Source organism: Salvia hispanica, chromosome 4 (assembly GCF_029641045.1).
Source record: "Salvia hispanica isolate PSC_SH4W2 chromosome 4, Shi_PSC_v1, whole genome shotgun sequence".
In the NCBI taxonomy this organism is placed as follows: Eukaryota; Viridiplantae; Streptophyta; class Magnoliopsida; order Lamiales; family Lamiaceae; genus Salvia; species Salvia hispanica.
Window position 1 is genome coordinate 4,191,157 of NC_142695.1, and position 13,081 is coordinate 4,204,237.

A 13,081-nucleotide genomic window follows, 5' to 3' on the forward strand; every position below is an offset into this window, starting at 1 on the left:
ATTTTCTAACGACAGTAAAAATGGTCATGAATCAAAGTCACTTTTGGTCCTTTTTTTTTTGCAATAATACTATGTAAAACTAAAATATGTCTAAAATTAAAATTCAGTTAAAATTAGTTGTTTTATAATCAATGATATAGCTCTAAATTACACGTGTGACTAACTTGAATATGAAATGAAACAAGGATCAACTGTTCAAAGATGAACATTCTGGTTTTAGATCGAATCTTAACGTAAGAAATGATCCGAAAATTCGAACTTGGAAAGAATATAAATAAAAACTAATCCAAAAATCTATTTTTACCATCACTACATTCGAACCGAACTAAAAAAAAGAAAATTCGCAAAACATTCTAAAGAATCCGAATTTCAATAAAGCAAATTCCAATCCAAAAATTCGAATATTTTTACATAATTTAATATTTTGATTCGATTCAGTTACTCAAACTTACCACCAATATTTAACTACCCTTATGACAAATTTGAACAACAAATTATAAACATCCCTACTAATAAATAATTGTACATATATATACACACATAGAAATTGTACATCAACTCTCACCACTTCTCCTCCTCATCCTATATATATTACACACAAACAAACTTTCCAAAAACTTGCTCAAAACAAAAAAAAAGTGTGACAATTGCAACAAAATGGATTGGTACACATGGCTCTCGCAGACGAACCTCGACCCGAGCCTCGTCCACGAGTACGGCCTCGCTCTCGTCCGGAACGAGGTCGAGGACGAAGACCTCCCCTACTTCAACCACGACTTCCTCCTCAGCCTCGGCATCACCATCGCCAAACACCGCCTCGAGATCCTCAAGCTCTGCGCCAAGCACCACGCCGTCACCGGCGCCGGCGGCCTCTCCCGCCTCGTCCTCGTGATGAACAAGACGAGGAAGCTCTTCGCCCGAAAGCTAGGCTTCCGGAGGAGCTCCGCGCCGGCGCAGGCGTCGCCGTACGGGAGCCAGTGGAGCGGGGCGCTGCGGAGGATCAACGGCGGGGGTGCGATGTGGTCGGGGCCGCTTGACCGGCGGCTGGTGGCGGCGAGGCCGTTGGATTTGAAGGGGCATGAGAGGGTTTTGTACCCGAATTGGAGCCCGATGGTGGTGAGGCAGAGGCAGAGGGAGAGGCCGGGCTTTGTTTGTGGGAGCCCGGCTTTGTCCGGGCCGATAGATAGGCTCGGGCTCAGCCCGAAGGTCGGGTTTTATAGAGGCGAAACGGTGGAAGATGGTGGTGGTGAGTATTATGCGGCTCAGTCGCTGTGGTCGATTATGTTTCAGGATATGAAACCGACTTAGAGATTGATTCGTGAGATTATTTTTTTTTTTTGTTTGTTTGAACTAGTGTTTGTAGTTTTGTTGTTATTGAATTTCATACTTAATCCATGATGTTCCTCCCAAGGATAAAACTACACTTTTTCGCATTAAGGAGATATTACATTCTAATAGTAGTAGTATACATTTCTAATAATATGTGGCATATAAATTGAATGTAAAATTTTAAAAGACAAAAAGCTGAAGTTTCTAAGTAACAACTTTCAAGTGCTTTTGGACCACTTTCTATAATGAAAACTCAATATTATGGGTAGTATCGAAAAGCTATTGTCAAAAGCCTTCTAAGGATACATTCCAATTTTATGGCTAACTCTAGTTAACAAACTTGTTAGCCAACCAAACTTAGGAGCATGGCAAAATGAATAAAAAGATTTGAAATTCAAGCGAGCTCCAATTGAGCTTTTTATTTAACCCGGGGTTAGATATGCGAATTAAATATACAATGTTTATCTCTTAGTTTACTATGATTTTAAAACTAACTAAAAGCATATATTTTTAAATAAGATATGAAACGGGGCACAATGGGGTTAAGATAGAAATCATTTTAGTAATAGCCTTCCCGAATTATAGACATGTTGGGGTGGTGGCGCAGTTGGCTAGCGCGTAGGTCTCATAGCTTTAGAGAAATCCTGAGGTCGAGAGTTCGAGCCTCTCTCACCCCAAATTCCTTTTATTTTTTTGGCAAGACTTTGGTCTAATTTATTTACTACAAATGAAGCCAGTGCATTAAATTTTGCCCAAATCTTTATGTATGTATTACTCCACCCACCATTTAATTTTTGTGGAAAGACTTGGCCTATTTTACTTACAAATGAAGCCAGTGCCCTAAATTCTGTCCCAAGTCTTTATTTGCATTGATTATTTAATAAATACTAGCATTATGTTATATCAATCCACATATAAATAGATTTGGGTTTTGTTCATGTAAGTTGGAGAACCCAAAGAAGTTATATACTCCATATTTGAAGCAAGACATTGGACATAGGAAGAGAGAAGTGTTGAGCTGCAGACGTCGCGCTGATATTTTGAATTATCATAACCGCTTCAAAATGTCATACAATATTAGTTTCGATTTCGGAGATTGTGAGAAATCAACAACCACAATTGAAAAGTGTAATTTTATAAATACTTAACCTTCCGACTGTTACTATTTTCAATCTGTACATTTAATAATTAAAAACTAAAATACATGAAAAATTCAAAAAATATATAGAAAATAACTACTTTTTGTTCAATTAAGTCGACTTATCAAATGACTCTGAAATTGACTGGATTGAACCCAATTTATGAAAGAAAGTCCTAAGCTCAATCCATCCCACTTCAATCATTGTCATGGGTTGTGCCGAACCTTAAACTCACTAGACCTTACCAAATATAGACCTAGTCCACTTGACAACTAGGTCTAGACCCATTGTAACTTCGTCCTTGGCTCATCTCATCTAGATATGTACATTTTTCTTTGAGGTATTAAAAGTGGCAAAATTTAATGAGAGAAAGAGGTTCAACTATAAATAAATACATTGTCAACACACATAAATTTGGTTGATGTGAATGAGCAGTAAACAACTATAAATAAATACATTGTCACCGAAAATTTATGAGATTACTATCTCTATTTTTCAAATTTTATGCTATTGGGCTTAAAAGATGCCACAGTCCAAATTTCTCTATTTTTTCAAATTTTCTTATTAAAAGATGCCAAAAGCCCAGATGAAAAATAATATTTTAATATAAATGGGCTTGTTATAAAAGTATGCCTTTTTAAATTAATTTTAGGAATATATAATTAGACGTATAGTATCCTCCGTTTTCTAAAAATAAAAATTCTTTCTTTTTGGTTTGTTTTTTAAAAATAAAAACTTTTCAGTTTTGAAAGTGGTAGATCTCGCAATCCAGTGACACTAATTACACTATTTTTTCTCCCCCTCTCACTTATTTTATCCATTTCTTCACTTCCTCTCACTTACTGCCTTACTTTACCAATTTTGCATTAAAACTCGTGGCGTTTCAAAGTTTCTATTTTTAAGTAACGGATGGAGTATGACGGCAAAACTCCTACTTATGCTTAGTTGGATCATCCGCTCTAATATTTTTTTTGAAGAAAATTAGTAGTAATTGGTTTTAATTTAATCATGTACTCACTTAACAGTGATTCAAGTCCATAACTTATCTAACACTTATTAGTTTCTATCAATCAAAATGTGCTCAATATTGTGCTACCTTATCTTCACAACCTTATCCAGAGTCCAGACATGAAGTTGCATTGTGCGTGTCTAGAGCCTGTCTGTATGAATCACACACACAATATTCAATAATACCTGAATTGGCCTATGCATGAATGAAATGCCAAAAAGTTAGGATAAGATTGTACAGTTCGGGATTTTGGGTAAAACTGAGATTTGAATGGCTTGCAAGTTGCAACTATCTATGTAATTCTCCTTTCACTAATCATATGTTAAACTTTTTAAATGTGAACAAAATAGCTAATAGTTAGATGGGGCGACACTAACAATAATAAAGTGATTAAAGATTGCATCACAATACAATAATTTAATAGTTTTTCTATAGAAAAAAAAGCATGTAAACCCAATTACTGGAAACTAACGAATATAAGCAATAATTAATTTATCATGAAGTAACCAACTACTGATATCTAGCAGCGACGACTCCATAACATGAAAGACTATGAAAGTTATCAACAAAATGAGCAAACTTCCCTTTCATGTACATATGATGAAAAACCACGGACTGTACCTTCTGCATAATGGATCAACGCCCAAAAGAGATGTCATGGTGTCCCATTATCATTGATATTTCGATAAAGTTGTCACTCTCCACCTCTAACTTCTGGAACCCCAATCATTTGTTCGCTAGAGCCCATATAGAATGCACCAAAGTTAAAATCATTCCAATCTCTTAAATCGTCCTCAATAGTCTTCTACCAAACGTCTTTTATGAACCTTCTTTTATAATGAGCTTACCAACATGACGTTTAATCGTTAAGTGGAAGTGATGAATGTTAAATGGGTTATTATTGTTAGGATATACTCCATCCGTCCGCTGTTAGGAGTCTCATTCCTTGGTGACACGAGTTTTAAGAAATGTTAAGAAAATGGATAGAGAAAAGTTAGTGGAATATGAGTCTCACTTGTATATATTAGTTCTAAATGAAATGTGAGTGAAAAGAGTAATATATTGAAAATCATGTTGATATTTTGTCGCATAGTTTGTATTTGTACTATTATTATTAGTTTATCTCTTATTCCCTCTTTTCTTTTTTGATAAATATGGAATGATTTGAACCTAAATTCAATAAAACAAAATCTAAAAAATGATTTGCATTTATTACTAAAAAATAAGTATATTTCGTGCAAAGATATAAAATTAAATGAATTTTTTACACTATCATTGAAACTATTTCCAACTCTATTTTGCTTTTACAATACCATCACAGATGGTTTTATACCAACATCGTCTAAATAATTATAATTTAACAACTCCTTTTGGATGTTGTGAATATCCCCTATATAGAAAGAATTAGCTGAGCTTTTTGTATTGAGGAAGTATTGATCAAATTACCAATTTTATGTTCACATTAAATAATAAATTACCTAAGAATAATTTAAGTTGTTTCTTTGTTAAAGTTTTGGTCCCCTACTAGTCTACTTTTGCACCCATTCCAATAATATTATTATAGCTCGAAAATCAGTTTCCCTCTATCCCAAAAGTCAATTGGTCAAATTAAACACCTCTGACTTTCACCTTCACACTAAAACAAATAAAAAATATCAATATATTATTCCGTCCACCAATAAACATCTCATTTTGCCATTTTTAATACGTCCACTAATACAAGTTTCTTTTTCTATTATTATTATTATTATTATTATTATTATTATTATTATTATTATTATTATTATGTGTTTAACTAACCAAGTCTTATTTACTCCCTCGGTTCTATAGTAATAGAGACGTTTCTTATCGGAAGAGAGATTAAGAAAATTGTGTTAGGTGAATTAAATAAAAGGAGAGTAAAGTTAAAAATGAAAAAGGTAGAGAGATAAAGAGAATATAAAGTATGAGAGAATAAAGTAGTGTGAAAAAATGCGTTGACTTTTATTATAAAGGGAAATGACTCTATTACTATGGAACATACTAAAATGACAAAATGACTCTATTATTATAAAACAGAGGGAGTACCTTTTAAGAGTATTTTTTTTATAATGAACCTTACCTTCACTACTTTTATTTAACTTACATAAGACTCACCTTCTACTATTCTTTTCTCACTTTTTTTTAGTTACATTTCTGAAAATATGTTCATAGTTGAACGTGCCCTTATAATGTTGAACGGAGTGAGTATAGTATAAATTAAAAACCGCCTTACAATAATTTGAAATAGGTGCAAATCAAATTACTACTCTTAGACCATCTCCAATCGTATATCAAAACTTATTTTTAGTGTAGATAATTTCTTTAATCATACATCAAACTTAAACTCATTTTTGGGTTTTTCAATGAAATAACACCAAATATGTTGTTTACTCCAAAATTTTGTTAGAGAAATACTCAAAAATGGTGTAAACTTAAAAATAGTGTAAATGATTGGAGTAAAACTATTTTTTTGTGTGACATATACTAAAAAACAAGTTTGAGTTTGGCGTAAATGGCTGAAAATGACCTTAATTAAAGTATTACCTAGTTTTTGTTGATTTATCAATAAAATAACTGGTAATTCTCTGGAATTAAATTTGTTCGCACATCTAAATGGCTAAAATAACTGTAAATAAATTGGTTGCATTGTTTTTGTCACGATTCAAAATTGTATTTACTGAATTTTGATTGAAAATTATGTTTAATAAATTAAGTAATATTGCTATACAAATACTGTCCAAGTGAAAAAAATACGTCAGGCTCCTTCTCCGATCAAATTGGGTCTTCGGTCACCGGAGCTAAAAAAAATCCGTCCTCGTTCAATAACCTTCCACCACCGCCACCGCACCCAGCAATTCACACCTTCAATTCACGCACAATCAATCCTTCGACATCGCCGATAGCCGGCTAGGGCGCGGCCGGAACTCGCCGCGGCGCCGCTGGCTGTGGGAGGAGGGGCGGATCAGCGCCGCCAGCGCTCTCATCACCAATTCCCCCTCCACCGTGCCGATCCGCACCAGCGAATTCTTCATCGCCGACCGCCGCAGGATCAGCCGGCTCGAGCTCCCGCACGACGGCGCGCGCGAGCTCGCGGCGGCGGCTTTGTGCAAGCTGCACCGGAACGAACCGGGGTGGTTAGTTGGGGAGCACATACACGTCCTCCGCTGAGGAGCCGGTCGGACCGGGGGCTTCTCGGACCGGCTTGAAAATGAAACGGTCTGGTTCCTTGAACCGGACCGGTCTAATGAGAAGCTGAGTGAAGGGGTCGTGTAGTTGCAGAGGTTTACCCGGGTCGGGGAGGCCGGTCTCCCGAAGGAGCGCGGCGAGGCGAAGGCGGCGGAGGTGGAGGCTGAGGCGAAGGAGGACGGCGATTGGGCGGGAAAGCGGCGGTTGAATGATGGGGAAGGGGAACCGGACCGGATGACCGGTCCGCTCGATTTACGAGATGCGAGAGTTGTCATTTTGAACCGGGTTTGTTGAGCGGTTTTTTGTTGGAGAGAGGGTTTTGAGTGGTGATTTTGGCAAACCTGGCTATACGAGTGCAGTGTATTTATAGTGGTGGGAAAAAAGCGGAGATGGTTTCGGAGGGGCAGAATTGGTATTTTGGAATTACTTTTCTGTTTTGATTTTTTCGCAGCCCATGGTCTCTTTTATATTGCATTTGTGGCCCCTCGTTCTAGAAAACATTAAAAATACGGTTGAACGCTTTTTAGTGGTTAAAGTTAATTAAGTGTAATTAATTGCTTAATAGCGCGTTTTAACCTTGTCCTTTGCTAATTAGGCTACGGGAAGGTAGCTACTAATTTGACTTCAAATTTGCTCTTATGGTGGTTTTTTTTTTTTTTTTTAAATCAATTTTGACAATAACTAATTAGTTAATTAACAAAATATGTTGAAGGGCCAAGAGTAGGAAAAATGTGCAAATAAATTAGGTACAATCTGATGACAATGAAGCACATTTTTGTTGGTAAAGTGTTTTTTTTAATAATAGATAGTGAGCTTAACTAATTTTGATTTCAAACTACAATTTTAATTAATTTACATTATGTATGAATTATAAATAAAATTAATATGAAAATTTAAACATGTCACATAAATTTACTCTTTAGTCTTTATTGTACTCCCTCCGTCCCGGAGTATTAGACTCACTTCTTTCGGGCACATGTTTTAAGGAATTGATATTTAAATAGTTAAAGTGGAAAGAGTAAAGTATGAGAGAGGGAAAAAGTAGGGGAGAGAAGAGAGAAAAAAGTATGTGGAGAATAAAATAAGATAGATGCTTTTTGCTAAAAAAGGAAATGAGTCTAATATGTTGGGACATCCCAAAAAGAAAAGTTGGTCTAATACCCTGGGACAGAGGGAGTAGCTTCTAAGATAGTAGTACTTCATTTGTCTCCTAAAAATTAGATACAATAAGAGACTTTATTACGAAATTGGTAAAATATGAGAGTGCTAAAAATGAACTATAAGTATATATTTGACTACAATGAAACGCAACTTAGTTGATGTCTAAGACAGTACTCCACTCATCTGTCGCTAGACAACATAGAACTTCAATATAAAATGAGTAAAATATGAAAGAGTGGGAAAGAAAAAATGATTGACGTATTATTAATGGTAAATTTAGTCCACTTGTTAGAAATAAAAATTAATCAAAAATAAAAATTATCTAATTTTTGGAACAAACTAAAATACTAACAAAATTGAACTTTTATTTTGAAGGCAAATTGAGTATTTTCCCTTCCTAGCTATAACCACACCGTTAATCTTTCCTCTACTAAAACTAGGTTGGTTCAATTAAAACTGTATTAAACACAAGGATAGAACTTTGATAAAATGAACTTTACACTTTACACAATAAATTGGCATAAAAATCTCTCCCTAGCAAATTTCAACTCTTTTGTGGTCAAATATATAAAATTTCAGAAAATAGGGGCCCCCTAGTAGTATTGTGACAACAAGCAAGTGGTATTCAAAATTTAAGTGGTGTCATAAAAGTTGGGAGAAAATTGTGGATTCTTGTCCAAGTAAACTTAACCATAGTTTTTATTTTATATATTTAAATAATTAAATCCATAGATTGAGAAGACATTGGAAAATGCAAACCAATGGGCTGTCAGCCCATCACGATGGACGAACAAAACGACAAATCGAATTGCCGTTTGAGTAACGACTTTTTTTTGATGCCACGTACGCCTCTCCTATTTGGTGACTCACTCTTCATAGGTCCCACGTATTGGTGTAGGTACTGTTTTTTAACGTTTTCTTCTTTAAAAAATAAAATTAACCTGCAATTATAAAGTTTGGTAAAAAAAATAATCTGCAATGATAAAGATTCAATTTTGGGCATCATTATTTTGCCGAATAATATGATGAGGTGTTGACAATGATCATGTGATATTGTCCATTGAGATCTGGGAATATACGGCTTTTAATATTTTTATAATTTTATGGCGCCTTTGTGAAGCTTTTTTAATCAAAAGATTAGTGAATAATCATGGAATATTAGGATGCAATTATAAGTCTCCTAATGATGATCTTATTTGTTAATTTAGGGTGGTTGGGGGTATTATAGATAGTAATTGCTAATTAATTATTGGATCAGGACGATGTATTAGTTGAATATGGGAATTTACTACTACAATGGGTGAAGCATTTGGATAAGTATAGAACTAATTAGCTTTAATTTGAACACAATTGTTTTGTTTATAGGTGTAGCTCATAGCACATTTTGTAGAATCTGTAACATTTATGTAATGACATAGAGTATTAACTTTTAAGTTAAAATAAATTCATATTTTTATAGATTTTAATGTCCGATATTGATTGTGAAAGGTCCTTTGCCTTAAGAAATGTCTAATACGGATTGGACATGATAGTCAAAGCTATCATCGACACATAAATCTACTTCCCGCTGATGGAGGACAGAACTCCGACTAATGGCGGACACATTGTCTTCTTACAAGGTGAAGAGGCTTAAGTCCCTATCATATATTTTTTTCTACTGGTAATTTTATTGAAATAGTTTAAAAGTATCTTTAGCCCTTACTATATTGACTCAAATGAAAAATTGTTAGAGATTGAAAGATTTAGATGGGTTCAATTAAGAAAAAAAAAAGGAGATAAATTGCCGCAGGAGATTGGTTTGAGAAATGAAAAACAAAATTATGTCAAATTGAGGAACACCAAGATAAATAAAACAGTAAAAGAATATCTTACACGAATTAATCTAGTTTTAAGTTAGATTAACACAAAAGAAATTATAGATAGACTATAGGAACTTAAATCAATCTACGAGGACTAGGAGTCGAGGACCTATAAATATTTATTGCCAAAAATTATGCATCTAAATATAACCAATTTACAATTATTGATTAATAGTGGCAGAGTCTCATATGGGGAGGGTAATATTTGGACAGGGGAAAATGCCAGTATTATATAAATATAAATTGGTAAAATTTTAGTGATTTTTTTATGGATGGGTTTGAAGAGATGTAGCCTGCACCATATAAGGTTAATAAAATATAATTTGCTCATAAAGATACATTGTCTGCCTAATGATGGAAGTAGTTGCTAATTTAACTATGTATTATTATTGCCTTATGTCTTCTTATTCGCAACATATGAAGTTCATATCATATGGTCACAGTTTTAATATGTATATCCAAAGTCATGTTTTATAAAACCCCCCTATTTTTAAAAAAGAGGTCGATTTTAACCACACGTTACAAAATTTAACGATGGAATAGCTAATCATTTCGCCAGATTTTTAGGTTGATTATATGAGGATTTTTTCGACAACCTATCTGATTTAGACGAATGACATTTTGATCGGAAAAGTTAGAAAAAAGAAAGAAACGAATGAAAGAGTAACAAATCTGAGGAGAAGAATTCAGATTAGGTAATTGAATCAGGAGAAAAGAGAAGACGAACAAATTTTTTAAATAAGGATTTTTATTAAATTTTATTTTTCGAAAAAACCATGTACTTCTATAATGCATCAATAAAATTTGTATTTGCTGTTGGATTATCTCATGCTGGACATACACAAACCTTTTTTAGAGGTGCATTGAACTTTTTTTAGAGATACATCGAAAATTTAAAAAATATTGGTTTAAAATTGAAAAATAGAAATTGTGAACTTTTTAAAAAAGTTGAGGACTTTAAAAATTTACTAAGTTGAGGACAAGATGAAATCACATAACTACTTCCAACTATCTAAATTGTAAAAAGAGTAGTGCTACTTACTTAAGTACACTTAAAAGGAAACTGGTAAATGGCATTGGTTGATTTATTATCATTAGACTGAGTTGAATTAGTAAAGAGTCAACATTGAACTAATTTAAGAATATTCCAAGGCGTTTAGTAGAGACATGAGAAGAAGTCAAATTTGGGGAAAGAGTAGAAAAGTCTGGTCAACATTTTGGCTACGAAACTTCTCATTAGTACAGTTAGTAATATTTTTTTATGTCTCATTAATTAGAGGTATTACTATTTCTTTTTACTATGTCTCATAATTAGAGCATCCACAATGGTACAATAGGCTCATTCTCTCCCCTGCCACGTCAGCAACACTCAAAAATCCACCTGCCACATCAGATTTAGGCCAGCCATAGGCCAGCCGCAATAAAAATAATTCAAAATATACTACATTTACGGAATTAAATTTACGGAATTAAAATTACGATTAAAATACGGAACTAAATTTACGACACATATACGGGAAAAATTCGTTAATTTTATTTAAATAAAAAAAATTACATTAACTAAAAATCAAAAAAATTACATAATAAAGAAAAATCCGGGCTCCCACACACGAGCCACCGCCCCACTCTACTCCTCACTAATTTATTAAAAAAATACATTAAAAAATGTTAGTATGCCTTAAATCAATTATAGTTTGCCGCTAGCCGAACGCGAGTCAGGGGGTCAAGGGGGGCGACGCCCCCTTGCCATGGGGGTCCGGGGGCGCGGAGAGGCCCCCGGCCCGACGGTATGACATGTTTCTGTTTTAGTTCTTAATTTTGTATTGGGCCTAGTTGTTGTTGTCCATCGTTAAATATTGCTCTTGTACAGAAATTTAGAGAAAGAGAAAATCAGGTTTATATAGGTTTTTTTTTTTAAAAAAAAAAACAAAAAACGTCGGCTGGCCGGTCGCTGGCCGATCGGGCTGCCACAATAGCGGCTAGCCGACCGGCTAGCGCCCGCCGATCGGCCAGCCCACGCCGATCGGCTAGCCGAAATCGCTCTTGCCGATTGCAATGGTTCGGCTAGCCGACCGGCTAGCGCGACGAATCGGCTAGCCGGTCGCTAGCCGACCATTGCGGATGCTCTTAGAGGGTTCTTGGCGACTAAATCAACTAATATTGGGAGCATTAGGGAACATACATATGGGCATCCACAATGGGACGCCCTAAGCGATGCCCTATGTATCGCCATGTCATCAGTTTATCCTCCTTCTATTCCACTTGCAGTGGGGCGGACTATAGCCCGTCCTAAGCGACGCCCTAAGCATTTCACTATTTTGTATTTATATTTTTATTATGTTTGCAAATGTAAATAAAAATATTAAACAAATAAAAACAACACAATTAAAGGGAAATTCTAATTTTACTTAATTAAAAAAAAGTTACAAAATAAGAAATAAAAAAAAGCTGAAAATACAAAAAAATGAGGCTAGTCTAAAGAAGTCCCAACTTGCGGCGGGCCGGCCGCGAGGTGCGGCAGGGGCGGAGGGGCGGTGTGGAGACGGCTCCATATCGGACAGCCCGTATGAGTCGGTGGAAAAGTCGGGATCGTACTCGGATTTGGTGTCGAATGGCCGGTATTCGTCGGGTTCTGTACCCGGTCATCGTGCACCACCGAACATCGGACTATTCGGATAATCTCCGGAATCCATTTTGCTTGAAAATGTAGTGAATTTGATGAGAGTGAAGTGAGAAAAATAAAGTGAATTTGATATATAGGTTTTGAAAATTTAATAAAATAAAAAAAAAACTAAACCGCGTCGCATCGTCCGCCTCGTCCACAACGACGGACAATGGGTATCCTCCGCGCATCGTCCGCCCCATTGCGGATGCCCTAAAAATTACAAAAATTTATTTGTTGTAGCTATTTTCCCACTCCTCTCACTGAAAGAAGGCCCCCAACCGCCCAACGCAAACAAGTGAAGTTTTCAAGCCTAGTTTAGCCTATATTTTCAAATAGAGGATATTTTGGTTAGAGTGAATGTATATTTTCATTTTTGTGGTTACTATTAACTTTTATTTTAGTAAAATGGTGTTATGAACGTAACTATATTGGAATTATTATACCATAAACTAAAAATATAGGAGCACACTATTATATAGTAATTCATTTAAGCATTATACATGCATGTAGTATGATCCGTAATTGATTCCAAATCATATTATTAAATTTTAAGCATAATTACTACCAATAATAAAATTTGGTAATATCATCACATTCTAACTCATGTCCATAATGATCGTACTTCGAATTATCAAGTGAAAGAAAAGATATGCAAGATGTAACCTTCGTTAATTCAACATTAATTATACCCATTCTAGTATTTTTTTCAATT

General features: G+C 34.9%; 2 protein-coding genes and 1 non-coding gene across 3 annotated transcripts; 2 read left to right on the plus strand and 1 right to left on the minus strand.

Moving 5' to 3' along the window:
- The first annotated feature begins 551 nt into the window (after positions 1-551).
- On the plus strand, positions 552-1,395 carry LOC125193687 (uncharacterized). The gene has a single exon (XM_048091534.2). It carries the CDS (start codon positions 658-660, stop codon positions 1,306-1,308), a length of 651 nt encoding a protein of 216 aa, XP_047947491.1. The 5' UTR covers positions 552-657; the 3' UTR covers positions 1,309-1,395.
- A 526-nt stretch (positions 1,396-1,921) lies between these two features.
- Positions 1,922-2,006, plus strand: TRNAM-CAU (transfer RNA methionine (anticodon CAU)). The gene is given in 2 exon segments: positions 1,922-1,959; positions 1,971-2,006. It is a non-coding gene; the product is annotated as a tRNA-Met (tRNA).
- Positions 2,007-6,180: 4,174 nt separating this feature from the next.
- On the minus strand, positions 6,181-7,097 carry LOC125196538 (uncharacterized). The gene has a single exon (XM_048095100.2). It carries the CDS (start codon positions 6,957-6,959, stop codon positions 6,378-6,380), a length of 582 nt encoding a protein of 193 aa, XP_047951057.1. The 5' UTR covers positions 6,960-7,097; the 3' UTR covers positions 6,181-6,377.
- Between the last annotated feature and the right edge of the window lie 5,984 nt (positions 7,098-13,081).

What these genes read in the sequence shown, in the direction of transcription:
- LOC125193687 (XM_048091534.2), top strand. Translation starts at nt 658, where the DNA reads ATGGATTGGTACACATGGCTCTCGCAGACGAACCTCGACCCGAGCCTC.
- LOC125196538 (XM_048095100.2), bottom strand. Translation starts at nt 6,959, where the DNA reads ATGACAACTCTCGCATCTCGTAAATCGAGCGGACCGGTCATCCGGTCC.